The sequence below is a fragment of the Macrobrachium rosenbergii genome, chromosome 5 (genome assembly GCF_040412425.1).
Source record: "Macrobrachium rosenbergii isolate ZJJX-2024 chromosome 5, ASM4041242v1, whole genome shotgun sequence".
Classification (NCBI taxonomy): domain Eukaryota; kingdom Metazoa; phylum Arthropoda; class Malacostraca; order Decapoda; family Palaemonidae; genus Macrobrachium; species Macrobrachium rosenbergii.
The window spans coordinates 35,902,952-35,918,154 of NC_089745.1; the positions used below are offsets into that span (position 1 = coordinate 35,902,952).

Below are 15,203 nucleotides of genomic sequence, written 5' to 3' on the forward strand. Positions count from 1 at the left end.
TAAAGGTAAATCCATAATTAGCAACCCAAAACCTGTAGAAAAAGTAAAGTTATAGTGCCGTCGCCACCACGGATCTACTGTACTACTTAGTTCTACCCATTTTCAGACAGGTTAGGCTAGGAAAATTTTCAAGTGGTAGCAGAGCATGGTTGGTTAAAAATGGATGGATCTGATGGTAAACTTTGGGAGATGAAATGGAGACTGTCCAAGATTTAGCGGGACACAGGGCGATTATAAAGGATGGAGAGGACAAGTGGAAGATTGGCTTGTGGTGTGTGGAGAAGTGAAATATCTGGGGATAGAGATAAGAATGAGCCTAAAAGGGGAAAGCTTTAGAAGTAACAGAAGGAATAGATAGAGATGAACTTGAGGATAAAGAGGGTTCAAAGATAATCCTATCCAAACTAGATGAAGTGTATCCAAAAGATATGTTAATGGAAAATTACAGTAAAATGAAAAACTGTTTTACAATAGAGAATCTAGTGAAAAGATGAGAGATTTTATAATTAGTTATGAAAAGGCAGAGTCAGTGTAGAAGAATGCTAGGAAAAAGCATGCTTGAAGGGGAAGCAAAAGGTTTTCATGCACTAGAACAATTGAATCTCACAGAAAATAAAAAACAAATGGTATTAGCAGCTTGTGGTCAGGAAAAGTTGGAATATAAAACAGTCTCACAAATAATGAAAAGAATATTTGAGGATTAGGGAATAAAGAGGAGGGGGAATGGTTGGGATCAGAAGGTTGTGTGAATTTTGGGAAAGGGTGGAAAAACCAAAGATATCGGGGAAAGGTGAATCAAGGTAGAGGTTGAAGAAATCCTTTAAATAGAGAAGGGAAAGTAACGCTGTGTGCAGTATGCAAATCAGAATGGCATTTGGCCAGAGATTGTCCTCAGAATTTTCAAAATAAGAAGAAATCAGAAACTGGATAGGAAGACGAAAAAATTTATATAGAAGTTAGTAAAATAGAAGAAGAATCTTGGGAAGAGGTTGATGCAGTTTTAGACACAGGATGTAAGTCAACAGTTTGTGGGGAATTGCGACTAGCACGCATTATCGTGGGTTTGAATCAGGAAGAGTTGAGGAGAATGAATGATACTAAGAGTCTAATAAAGTATTTAATTTCAGTGAGTCATCATACAAGTCGAAAGGAGTAATGGAAATACCGGTGATGTTGAAAATTAGAAGCACTGGTGAAAACTGATAGTAAAACCCTAATGACTGCAATAAAATCAAGTACTGGAGTAAGTAGTAAAGAGATTAAAAATTGATATTGCAGCAATAAGAGAAACAACAGAATCTGGAGAAATAAGTGAGGTGAGATGGATAAAAGGAAAGCATCAAATAGCTGATGTATTGACCAAAGCTGGAGTTTCAGGGGAAAGTACTATTAGTTACGTAGAGGGTAAAGAATTGGGAATAATGGAGATTAGAGGGGATTAGGATGAGAAGAGGCTGGAGGGGAGGGAGAAGGAGATAAGTGTGATTATATGTTAGCTTTATAAGTTAATCATTATTTTTTTTATTTTCTGTGTTAGTGAAATGGTATGGGTGTTACAAAATGTATAAAAAGCACGTGTGTAATTTTATAACGCGTTTTTATAGCAAAGCATTCTTTATGTTTAAAAAGTATCTGTTCTTGTTGTGACGTCATAGGAAGTGACATCATAGAACGGAAACGGCGGGAGGGAGAAAAATGTAAACAAATGCGGGCGGGAGTGTTGAAAGTAAGTTTACCAGACCACTGAGCTGATTAACAGCTCTCCTAGGGTTGGCCCGAAGGATTAGACTTATTTTACGTGGCTAAGAACCAATTGGTTACTTAGCAACGGGACCTACAGCTTATTGTGGAATCCGAACCACATTATAGCGAGAAATGAATTTCTATCACCAGAAATAAATTCCTCTAACTCTTCATCAAACAGCCGGGGGAATTGAACTCCGGCCCATCGAGTGACAGTCAGAAGCTCAACCGACTCAGCCAACGAAGGGCTGCGGGAGTGTTGAAATGGTGGCAGGGTAGAGAGAGCTCTCTGAAGGTTAGGTCGATAAAGATGGGTTATAAGTCTGTTTTGTGGTTTTTGTTGTCGTAAGCTGGATTGCATAGTGAAAGAAGAACAATGTGAACAGGTGGGTGGATTGCATATTTGAATAATTTTTGGACAGGTTAGGCTAGGAAAATTTTCATTCAGTTCTTAACATTTTGTTTTTAGGTGTGTCAGAAGGTGTAGTCAGTGCCTCATGAAATCCATTGAGCCACTGGCAGGTCTTGCTTCATCTGGTTCCAAGTCTAGACCCTTCATCCAGTGATTACTTAGCCTTGTCTCTTTGGTTTTTAATTCCCAAGGAAGCTGGTCCCTGTGGCAACCCACTACTATATTGTGCCCTGCCCAGTGCACATTACGTGGCACTAAAGGCCCTTTTTACCTTCAAACCCCAGCTACTTTATTCTGCCTCTTATTTGAAATCTTTTCCACTAGACCTATTCCCATCATAGTATTCAGCTTCTTAAATTTCAACTTCTTTCATTTTTACCTCAATAATTTTGTAAAATCCTACAAAAATTTAGAATTGTGACTCAGTGGTCGTGTTGAACTGCTTTACAATATAATGGATACGAAAACTTGCCAGTAACAGGTTCCGTTAATGCGAGTTCCTCTGTAAATATGGAGTGTGTTACCTTTCAGTATACTTATATAGAAAGGACTAATGTGTCTATTGTCTTTGTACCCTCATGCTATCATGAATTGCTTTTAAAAAAGGAAAGGATATGGATAACTGGAATAATTCATGGCATGTACAGTGTTTTTACTTAAAGACAAGTTATGTACATGGCATGCACAGTGTTTTTACTAAAAGACAAGTTATGTACAAGTGACCAACCATAATAAGCCTTTATTCAAATATAATAGACCAAACTCCACTGACTAACAGAACTGAAAGAAGTGTCCCACTGCACATGCACTAGTGACTTAATTGATAGCATATTATTTGAGTTATTATCCAATCTGAGTAGTTAAACATGATTAAAATCAACATGCAATAGTGTCTTTGCCTCTCAATTGAGTCCTGAGTTAGAGCCTTATATGAATTAGGAGTACTGTATTAGTAATAATCATCATAATTATAAGCAGCATCCAGTACAGCTGCCATGCAAACGTTACAAAGATCAGCTTGATAGCAAATGTTGACATTTAAAGGTTACCTTTCTAGTCCAGCAATAGATAGACACAGTTACTGGTACAGTAATAGTTTTTAAGGTCAGTCATCCAGACATATTTTTTTTAGGGTAACATTGTCATTCAAACACTTGCAACTTTTACAGGGGAGGAGTGGAGCTTCGCATCTGGCGTAATATGGTGCAGTATCGCCATAGTGTTGGGTTACCTGTTAACCCAGAAGAATCTCCTGTGACAAACCATAATTCTCCAAAACCTAGTACGCAAGATCCTCAGTCAGGATCTACTAAGTTATGAAATATATTTTAATGCTTCAGTTGTGTTAATTTTTACTTCTTTTTTTTTTTAATAACCAATAGTATTACCCAAGTGACTCTTAATAGGTTTGTGTTTTAACAAAGCAATTTAGTAATGAACTCCAACCATACTATTTGTTATTTACTACTAATAGTATACAGTTTTTCAAAACCTGTATGCTAATATTTTTTTGCTTAAGAATTCTTTTTCTTAATTTTTTTATCTGGGCAAACTTTATTTTTATTTCATATGAGACATCTTTAGTTGCTGATAAAGAAAGTCTTTCATGTAGAATCTTCAGGTGTTCTGACTCAGGCTCAGTAGACCATGAAGTTGTGTTCAAGTTGCTTCCTTTGGTGCTAAAGGTGTGAGTAATGTTGAAAACATTGTTATTAGATGTTATATTTTCCCAGTGTAGGATAGAAGTGCATTTTTCCCTGCCAGGATAGTTCAGTGTATACAAGAGAAATCTACTTTGCTTGTAATCATGGTGCTGTAGATGCCTTATGAAGATATGACTAGATATGTATATATGTGTGTTGTGAGTTTGTATATTTTTGTTTTTATAGACTGCTTTTTTAGACGAATTTTAACATTGCTCCAAAAGTCAGTTGGTTTGAGCATTTTTTACCTTTTTAGTATTTATTATGTTTAGATTGAGTCTGCAGATTATTACTCAGTATTTTCTTTACATATTTTATATCTTTGGTATCTGATGGTTAACACAGCAATTAACCTATTCAGATCAAACACCTTTAGTAATAAAGGCAAAAAAAAAAAAATGACAATTTCACATGTAATATACAAAGCTTAGTTAATAGAGAGACATATTCATATCTATTGTTGCCTTGTATCTCTTTTAAGATTCTCAATATATATACATATATTTCTTGTTGAAATAAAAGACATTAGGTAAATAGTAGTTAATGTCTCATGTAAGTCTTGAAATGCCTTGTCTAAAATAATGTAATTTTGGACAAATAATATTTATGGTTTTCAAATGGATTACAGTAAGCATTTATACTTAACTTTTTAATTTGAGTAGATTGATAAAAATTTTTCTGTCATGATATTCTCTTGGTTTGTCCACATTGTCGTAACAAACATTAATACAAAAAATATCTTTGACACATATATTGTCAAAAGTTCTGCAGTACAAATATTCAGTTTTACCGAAGTAAAATTTTTATGTTAACTAGCACTTCAGTAATTAGAAAAGATCTAATACTATAAAAATTCAGATTTTTAACTGTTCTTTTTTATGTGCTGACAATAGTGAATGTCCTGTGTGTAGTAGTTTCATGGATGAGTGCAAGTTTGACTGAAGAATAAGTAGGAGAGAATTACGAAGTTGATTTAAAAGATGTTTAGTATGTGAGATTTTATAATTAGTTTCTTCCATAAATCAGCCATTTAATTTGTTGAACTGAGGAAAAATGTACTGAACACTATATTACCTCTTACTACAAATTCACTGCCTCTTTGTGATAAAATTGTGGTCTTCCCTTGTGATAAGCAATGCATTCATATGCACTGTCACTACATTTTAATTTAGTTCATTTCATTAGTGGTCTGGTGTTTATGTAATTACAATTGATCTCTTACTGTATTTTTACAGTGATCAGCTTGGTTATTAACATCTGTTAAGGTTACATCTGAGAATAAGTGCCATTCTTGGTATGAAACTTATTGAAAAACATGCTGTCTCTTTTTGTAGTGAATAGCATCCAATACAGTCTTGCCAGTTGAAAGTTTTTTATTTTGGTTCAATTTTACCTTTAGTTGTTCCTACACAAATACAAACCCTTGGTCCTTTACTTATATGGGGAATAATTTCGGAGAAGCTGAACTGGCCGCTAAAGACTTACAAGGCATGTGTTGGCATTACTACCAGCCGGGAAGATGGTTGGTAACAGTGGGAAACCCACGGTACCAACCGCCTGGCTTCACGCATTCACTTTACTTTCCGGCCTTGTCTGAAGCGGACGTGTTTCCCTACTCTCTGCTCGGACCTTCCTGGATGCTAAAGCTTCAACCTTTTCACGGTGTGTTTGTTCCTGTTTTTCATTTTGGCTTGTTACCCTGTATAACTGTGCGTGTTTGTAATTATGGACGATCTATTACAAACCTATGATTTGGATAAGCCTGTGTGCCGGATTTGTCCTGGCAAGGACAAAAAATGTGGTGCCTTCTGCTGTAGTGTGGATTCTGACCCCCCACTCCCTTTGTTTAAAATGTAGGAAAGGGAGCAAGGACCTCCCTGATTGTACTGTTGATGATCCCTGCGATGAGTGTAGGCTTTGGTCCCCGAGCAGTGGGATAGGTACTCTCGGAGGCCCAGATACAAACGTAAGGAGACTAAGGTGTTGGAGGGGCTGTCTTTGGCTCCTTCGACTCTGATGGTTGTTAATCCTTCTCAGTCGTATCTGAGTCCTGAAGGCCTTCCCTTACTGCCCCTTACCAGCATTGGATCTATCTCCCTGTCCCGTGTCTGCATCCGTGGTCACAGAGGAGGCAAGATCGGTGGATCTAACCTACACTCCTCTCAGTTCCCCCCCTCACCCAGAATCCCTGATCCCTGGGTTTTGGGGGGGGGAGAGGAAAGCCTACCCGCCTTTGTCTTCCTCAGGATTGGTTTCTGTGCCGGGTTTGAGTCAGGTGTGGGAGTTGCTCGGGATGGTTGGCAACCCTGATCTTTCTTCGCTCCACGAGCATATCAGCTCTGCTGCACGGGCAGGAGTATTACTCCCTCCCCCCCACTATCCACATGGTTGATGCTCTCACGACCACCACCGTCACTGCTGTGCTGCCGAGGAGTGTGGTGACCTCAGTGGGAACTCGTCATGCATATGGTGCGGTTCCTACTCCTGCCATCTCGGTGTCGACGCTTGCCGGTCCGGTCTGCCCGGTCACTCCGCCGCCTCCCGGCTACGCTCTCACGCCTCCTGCCTCGCTTCCAGCGTTACCCGTGCCGGCTCCGGACCGCACAACGTTTCCTGCGTCTCCAATTGTTCCTGCCAGTGTACACCCACAGCATGAGTCCCCTCGGACTATTGCTCCTGCTGCTGTCTCTGCCCCAGTTCCTGTCGACCCCTGGTCTGTCTTCGGTAAACTGGGGGATGCGGTCTTGGATGGATGGATGTATGATATTTAGGGCAAAAGCCCAGGCACTGGGGCCAACAAGGCCATTCAGCTTCGAATGGAAAGAAAATAAATTATGTTAAAGTTATGAATTCATGAAGGAAATGATTAATAAATAAAATGAAGTGATGTGACCAATAAATAAGGGTATGAAGTTTAATGAATGATGTTCTATATACAAAAAAAAAAAAAATTAATGTCATTAAAATTTCATTGATGTAATAAATTAAATAAAATTAAATATCGTTAAAAATTTTAATACACTTTAAAAGAGATGATAGCAGAAATATCTGCTTCATCTCCCAAAATATCAGACAGGATTTACCTGAAAATATCTCTCTCTTTGGTTAAAATATCTGGGGCAGACCACCAGAATGTGCTCCACTGTTAGTGTCTCGTCACAGTAAGCACACTCTGGAGGGCTGCTTCCTTCTAAAATAAACTGATGGGTTAGAGGGAAAGTGTGCCCAATCCTTAATCTCGTTAAAATAACCTCTGTTCGTCTGTCAAGCTGGAATGACGAAGACCACGGTAGTACATTATCCCTAATATTTCTATATTTCTTATTATTGGCAAGAAGGGAGAAGTCCACCTTTCTTGCCATTTACTTAAAACATAAGATCTAATGGGACCTTTTAGATCTGTATGAGGCACTTTTCTAAAAGAGGTTTCTGATAAAATACTAGCAGCTTTCGCTTCCCTGTCTGCCATCTCGTTTCTGGTGATTGAATCCCCACGTGAGAAGGGACCCAACAGAAAGAGACTGATTTACGTCGACAATATATCGAAAAAGCCACTCCTGAACTTTTTCAATTATGGATGAAAGCTATTAAATTTTTAATAGCTTCTAAGGTGCTTCTAGAGTCTGAGTATATGACAAAATTAGAGTCACTACTTTGAAAACTAAATCTAGGGCAGACACTACAGCTGTTAATGGTCGGCAGTAAATATTGATGCAGAGTCAGGTAATTTAGCTGTGCACGCTGTATCACCAAGGATAACAGCGCAACCAACACCACTATCTGACTTAGATCCATCTGTATAAATTTTTGTAAAATTAGTATGGGTAACATCGTGCTCAGAAGAATTTTCCCTAATCTCTTCTACAGTGCAGTCCTTTTTGTTAAACAGTTTCTTACATATTGATGCTTCTGGGATAAGTCATGGAGGATTTACAGGATATTCTACTTCTAGGACTTTCTGGGATTTAAGGTGATTATTCCTAACATCCTCATTCAGTCGAATTTGGAATGGTTTAGAAGCTCTTGTACCAGAAAAACTTCGAGAGTCTGTTTCCTTTAGTGCTTGAAAGGAGGGATTTTTGGGAGCACTTTTCATTTCTAGCCATGTATCGCAAACCCTAGCTCTTGCCTTCTTAGATCAAAGGGGTAAATGATCTGTGTCGACATAAATGCTTTCAACAGGCGAAGTTCTAAAGCCCTGAGCATATTCTCAACCCCATGTTGTGTACAACATCCAGTTCCTTTAGCTTGGTTTTACAGGCTGAGGAATAAATCTGACAGCCATAGTCTAACTTAGATCACACAGAGAGTCATATAGCCTCAGAAGGGATTTCTTATCAGCCCCAACTAAATCCAGAGACAACCTTTAAAATATTCATAGATTGTTTAACATTAAACTTTAGGGCATTTATGTTTAGCCCATGTTAATTTATGGTCAATAGTCCCCCCAGAAATTTAACTTCACTCGTGAAGGGAAGGATGGACCCTTTTAAACTAAGTGTGGGAACCTCTTCCACACGTTGGCACCTAGTGAATCTTACTGCAACTGTTTTGGAGAGGAGAATTTGAAACCATTCTCATCAGCCCACTTAGTAATAGCATTAATAGACCTTTGCAAATGTTTACATACGGACAAGGAATCATATCCTGTGCAGTATATTGTGCAAGGTCATCGACAAAAGCGAGCATTTAACAGGGGGCGAGATTTTTCAATCACGCTATTTATTGCCACTGAAAAAGTGTTACACTTAAACGCTTCCTTGGGGAACTCCTTCCTCCTGCATAAAAGGTTGGGAGAAGGAGTTTCCCACTTACCTTAAAAAGTCTGTCTGATAAAAGGAATATATAAACCTGACCATTCTTCCACATATGCCCATCTTGTGCAATTGTTTCATGATGCCAATTCTCCAGGTAGTGTCATATGCTTTCTCCAAGTCAAAAAATATGCCAATGGTCTGACACTTTTTGGCGAATCCTTGCTGGATTTGGTTGGTCAGCCTCAGCAAGGGATCAAGGGTGGAGCAGTTTTTCTGAAACCAAATTGAAATGGCGATAGTAATCCTTTGGTCTCCAGGTGCCAAACCAGTCTAGTATTTATCATTTTCTCCATCAGCTTACATACACAGCTGGTAAGAGCTATTGGTCTATAGCTGGTGGTTTGGGAAGCATCTTTATTAGGCTTTTTAACTGGGACAATTATGGATATTTTCCAGTCCTTGGGTAAAATTCCAGTTTCCCATATTTTGTTTATAATCTTCAGTAAATATTTTTGGCATCATCTGGGAGGTGTTTCAGCATTTCATATATGATTGTATCCTCACCTGGAGCTGTGGATTCACTTGAGGAGAGGGCACTGGAAGTTCTCTTAGGAAAATTTGTAGTTGTATGGTTCAGATTTTCCCGAATCAAACTTCAGACACATTTCAGAATTCCTAATTCTTTGAAATTCTGAGAATAATTGTTAGGGCTGGAAACTTTAGAAAAGTGTTTTCCTAGCTCATTGGCAACTTCAGTGGGCTCTGTGATTAGAGTGTCATTTATTTTTAACGAGGGCAATGGTGACGCTACAAATTTTCCACTCAGTTTCCTTATTTTGCGCCACACCACTCTTAGTGGGTCTTGGAGTTTATTCCATTAATATAGTAAAGCCAACATTCTCTTTTGGCTTTCTTATAAAAGCGCCGCTGCTTGGCTAAAGCACGTTTGTAGATTAATTTAGACTGAGGGGAGCCACTAGTTTTGTAACGTCTGTAGCATTTCCTAGTCACTTTTCTCAGAATACCACATGTCTTATTCCACCAGGGAACTGCAGGTCTCTGAGGTTTGCCTTTTGTTTTTGGAATCGAGCTTTCAGCACTCTTCAAAGTAGATTCAATAAAGTAATCATAGGCATCTAGATGAGAATGAAAGGACTCAAACTCCCTATCTAGATTGACACCTTACTAAATTTATCCCAGTCTCGTCCTCTACCTTCCACTTAGGTAAAACTTCAGATGGAGCATTCAGAGCATATTTCAAATGGATCGGGTAGTGATCACTTCCATTTAAATCTTCATTAACAGACCAATTAAAATCAAGGTGGATACTAGTTGAAGAAATACTAAGGTCCAGTGCAGAGAAATGATTATCGTGAATGTTGTGGAAAGTCATTGACCCATTATTATACAGGGTAACATCATTCCTGTCAATAAGGTCTTCGATTAATTTCCTTTACTATCTAAACCGACTTCCCAAAGGGGATTGTGGGCATTAAAATCACCTAGCAAAAGTAAAGGAGCTGGAAGTTGGTCAATTAACGACTGAATATCTCCAATGTTAAAATCAAGGTCTGGTGGAAGGTATAAGGAGCAGATTGTTATCCTCTTTTCCAAAAATGACTGAAATAGCGATAGCTTGTAGTGTTGTATTTAATTGTATTGTGGAGTGCTGTAGAGATTTATTAATAATAATTGCAGCACCTCCATGGGCACGATCACCAATTGGGGATATGATTTAAATATTGAATAATTTAGTCCAGGATTATAAACAGAGTTGCCTAACATTGTTTCCTGTAGGCATATAATCCCTGGATTAACTTCATGCATTAAAACTTTAAGGTCTTCTGACGGGCTCTGAGACCTTTACAGTTCCCACTGAAGAATATCGAGCAAGAATGCTAAGGTGGTAAAATGTGCTACTTCCCACTCCTTGGAGGAAGTACTGTTCTAGGGTGGAGTGGGAAATTCTCCTTTATAAGAGATTGTTTTTAATCCCTTTTCATCTGAATTGGTGTTCAGGGTCTTTGGTTGATCTTCATATTTTTATTATGAACCTGATGTTCAGAATTATTGCTGTGGTTCTGTGCACCACTAATCCTATTTGTCTTAGAACAGGCAAGACTGAATTGAACTCAGATGTTTTTTGTTCTGAAACTACTTTTGGAACCACCTTTCTAGGAGGAGAGATGTCTTCCAAAACACTGAACCCATTTGAAGTTTTTATTATAAAATTATCATTATTTGGGAACTATTTCTTGTGCGTTTCTTGGTAGTTGCAACTGTAGTTTTATTATTATTTTTGTTTGTGGCTGTGGCGATTGATGGCTCTGAACTAGCTCTATCTAATTGGGATTGTTCCTTTAGCTTATTTTGGTTTGAAGTATTTTCAGAATATTTTCCTGAATTATTGGTTGATTTTGGCACCCTTATTTTTGGAGATGAAGGCAGCTGTGGATGTGGTGGAAGATAAATTTTCTGTGCTTTTGGAAGTACAATTTTTGCTACTGGACTTCAAAGCACTTGCTGACGAAAGTTTCTCACCAGTTTGAGATTTTCATTATTATTTATGGTTCGAGAAATACCAGGTTTGTGATATCTTCCATCAGACACAGTTATTGGTGGCCTTACATTGTTGGAAGTTTTCATAAGTTTTATTACAGAAGCATACGTAGTGTTGGCACTTTTGTTTGCCCCCATTACCGTGCGCTTTGCTTCACTAATGCTAATATGTTCATTATCTGCCACTGCCAACACGTCTTGTTCAAATTTATATCTGGGACAAGCCCTAGAGTTTGGTGTGTGATCACCCTTGCAAAAGAAAACAGTATCGGGCTGCTTTGCAATCATCAAAATTATCGTGCTCTGCAGAGCACACAGGACATCTTTTATTGTTATCGCAAGAGTTTTGAATGTGGCCATATTCAAAGCATTTGCGACACTGTCTAGGACTTCTTTTATATTTTTTTAACCTGCATCCTCTCATGGCCAACAATGATGGTATCAGGTAGGTAATTGGAGGAGAAGGTTAAAAGAATAGCTGCATCACCACCCAGTTTTTTACATGAGATACACAAGGAGGGCATCGATGGAGAATCTCCTCCTCTTTAAAAACATGCAGATCTTTTGAGTAAACTACTCCTTTCAGTGTATTAAAGAATCTGTGAGATGAAATAGATTCAATATTTCCACTTTCAGGAGGTTTAAAGTTAGCTAACAGAACTGCTTGAGTCTCATTTCCAGCTTTTATTAGAAGATTCTTTCCATACCGTTTCAAATTTCCTATGGGAATGGAACCAACCTTGCTCTCAATGCAGTCAGCAGCTTTTATCAAATTTTCCCTCCCTCCTTGTAGATAGCAACATGCCATAGAGGGGAGGAAGAGCTCTGGTACATGGGACTGGTCCATGTTCTTCAGCCTTTGGAACAAAGTCAAATGGCTCATCATTCAAGTTTTTCACTGAAAACACTTTTCGTGCTGACAACTGAGTCATTTAGAATGTGGCCATGGAGTCTCTGTTGTGCCTCACTAGCTTCCAAGGGAGGAAAATTTGATAAAAGCACAAAATGACTGCTTATCTTTTCTAGAACTAATTTAATTCTTTCCACTTTGCCGAATTGCTTCACTACACTGTATAAACATTCGTAATCTAATGATAAGTTTACATTAGTGCAATAAAGGACCTATTATTTGAATCAAATCCACCAGATTTATTAACACCCTGGTGTCTCAGTGTTTGGTTCTGTCCAACAGCCAAGCCCGTATCCATGTTCATGCCAGAAGTCGTTGCCAGTGCCGTTAAGTCATCGGATCCAGGAGGGAGAACTAGAAGCCAAATCCATAAGTTTAAACCAGTCCACATGCAAAGGTCCAAAAAGTGCACACCCGACACCCAAGAGCCCCCTGCACAGACCCCGACAGCATATCAAAAGGACAAACTGGGCAGCTCCACTGCTCAGCTTCCCCACCCCAACACACTCCCAAAGCCCAGGAAGAGACCCCAAGATGCCAAGCATGCACACATCAGACCACCACACACAAACTGGTTCATCCACCCACCCAAAACTGCTTGGTCATATCAAGAAAGTATCGTAGATCAGTCAGGTATTCGCATTCTCCACCAATGGCACAAGTGAGAGTTGACTCCCAACAGTCCACCCCATACCCTACCCTTTCAGGATAGCACCAGAACGCTTGCAGTGGCCCAGGTATAAGCCAATCCGCCTGCTGGGAGTTCTGCCCCACTAATGGGGACTGACTCCCCACTCCCAACCATTCACCGTGGGCTTCCGGACAAAAAGCCAGGAGTCCCACCTCCAAAAACCAGCCCCTGGATTCGATGGGCTGATCCCCAGAGATGGTTCCGCCCTCAAGATAGCAGTGGAAAATCCCATCACCATCTCTTAGGTCCAAACTATCTCAGGTGGCGACTCAACCACCACAACTCCCACAATTAGCTTCGAATGGGGCAGAACCCCTTCCAAAAAACGATCCCTTCTCAGACTCACCTAAGCAGTAAAAGGAGAATGTGGGAAATGTCCACGCCATTTAAACCAAAAACTATGTAGGATGATTCGTCAGGACCGGGCCCAAAGGCCAGGGTCCTTAGCCCCTCACCTCGTCAAGGCGTCCTACTCGAGGGGGGGATGCGGTCTTGTCTTTGCTTGAAAAGAAGAAGAAGAAGCGAGCTCATCAACCATCCCCATCTTTGTCTTCCTCTTCGTCGTTGTCGTCGTCATCCTCGTCTTCGTCTTTGTCTACCTCTTCCCCTCCCTCTTCTAAGTCCAATTGGGCTAGGAAGGGGAGAGTGGTCTCCCCCCCCCCCAGAAGACTCGCTCTTCTAAGGGGGCGCAGTCCCCTCCTCGGGGAAAGACTGCTTGGTCTCTCGCTGAGAAGGACACCTTGATACCCTCCTCAGACGGTTCGGGAGCTTCGTCCTCCCGGACTGGTTCCATTTTGGCACCTCCCAAGCGCGACACAGAAGAAAGCTAGAACACGCCCAGACGATAGGGACAGCAGCCTCCAATCGGCAGTCCGCACCCTTTTGTTGGTCTCCTCTGCACGCCCCAGTGTGGAGGCCTGTCCAGCGTCAGAGTGTGGATCAGCTGTGAGGAGACCGTCCCCTGATCGTCGTGACGGTCGCTCGCCCAGACGAATAAGTCCATCTAGGCCCTCTCACGATTCTCCACCGCGGTTAGAGATCGTGAGGGGTCCGTTGCCTCCACTGGTTATACCAGTGGATGTGACGGTAGTGTTCGCTCTGCCTCTCCCACCCCCTCAACTTCCTCGGGATTCTCTGGGAGGAAACGGGGTTGGTAGGATTGCTGGGGCTGAGGCCCTTGGGCAGTCAACTTCAGGGGTGTCCGGCCCTCCCTCGCTCCAAGTGAGCGAGAGGTCGTACGCCTCTGTTGTACGAGGCAGAGAGATGGGGTCTGTCTCAGGCTCTCCTGCAGGTGGGGCCTTTCCGGATGACCATCTCTCGGAAGGTCCTCTTCTGAGAGATCTGGACACTCTGGAAATGCAGAGGGCATTTGTCAAGGTCGTTGCGCTGATCCGTCAGCACAGTGGTCTGGAGGAACCTCTTCCAACTCCTTTGGAAGAATGGTTGTCCAGGTTGGAGGAGTTCTGCGCTTCCAAGAGGGAGCCCAAACCCTCCCTTGGTCTGCCGTGGTCTCCCTTGGCGGACAGCGTCCTCAAGCAGGTGAACGACTTGGTCTCCGGGCCATCATCTTCGCTTCGCTCGACTTGTTCCACCAAGCTGTTTCCTCCCCCTCTCCCGAGGCAGAAGAGATACTACGTGCCATCGGAAGGAGCACTGCAGCAGAAGGTCGTGGAACTGGGACTAACTCGTTTAGCTCCTAGTGCCACTTAGGCTCAGCTAACAGGGGAGCAGGTGCTTCTCACGCAAGCTAAGCTGAACGCTTTGGAGGGTACAGCTCTGTCTGCCCTCCAAGCGATCTCCTGGCTCAACAACTGGGCTTTCACGTTGTCGAGAATTGTGTCTTCATCTAGTGCTCAGAGCGAAGACCCGACCTTCAGGAGTCTTTGCCAGTCTGAGGGTAAGGCTATCTCCTTTATAACCCACCAGACGGCAAACCTCTGGGCAAACCGGTACTGAAGAGAAGGGATGTGGTGTTATCCCGGATCTACAGATCAATGGGCGCCGAAGCTGCAGTTTCTCTGCGCGATGGACCCATTCTGGACTCCACCTCCCTCTTTCTCAGGGGAGAGGTGGATGCTGCGGTGGACAAGAGGAAGGCCGACGAACGCGACCGTCTTGTCTATCAGGCAGCGCGAAAGGTGTTGCGCAGCCTTCTCGTCCTGCAGCCCGGTCGGTGAACCAGGCTAGCACCCCAGCCCCGAAGAAGTCTGGTGCTTCGATGGGCGCTCGGGGTGAACCAGGCTAGCACCCCAGCCCCGAAGAAGTCTGGTGCTTCGATGGGCGCTCGGGGTAAAGTTCAGACCTCTGCTTCTTTGCCTCCGCGGTAGGAACCGCAAGGTCCCTTTCGCCAACCTGTCCCCCCCAAAGAGGAAAGATAAGGCGAAGAAGAAGAGGGGAGGGGCTCAATAGGGACAGTGAGCCCCCTCAG

General features: G+C 41.7%; 1 protein-coding gene across 11 annotated transcripts in view; it reads left to right on the forward strand.

Moving 5' to 3' along the window:
* The window catches only part of Ask1 (apoptotic signal-regulating kinase 1), a 219,560-nt gene that overhangs the window by 186,515 nt on the left and 17,842 nt on the right, over positions 1 to 15,203 (forward strand). For 8 of the 11 annotated variants that reach the window (XM_067103966.1, XM_067103971.1, XM_067103976.1 and 5 more), the window contains one exon: positions 3,325 to 5,226. In XM_067103966.1, coding sequence (XP_066960067.1) covers positions 3,325 to 3,475 — 151 coding nt within the window. In that variant the 3' untranslated portion in view covers positions 3,476 to 5,226. Of the gene's footprint in view, positions 1 to 3,324; positions 5,227 to 15,203 lie in introns of those variants that run through there. The other 3 variants (XM_067103970.1, XM_067103975.1, XM_067103968.1) reach the window with 1 other exon arrangement.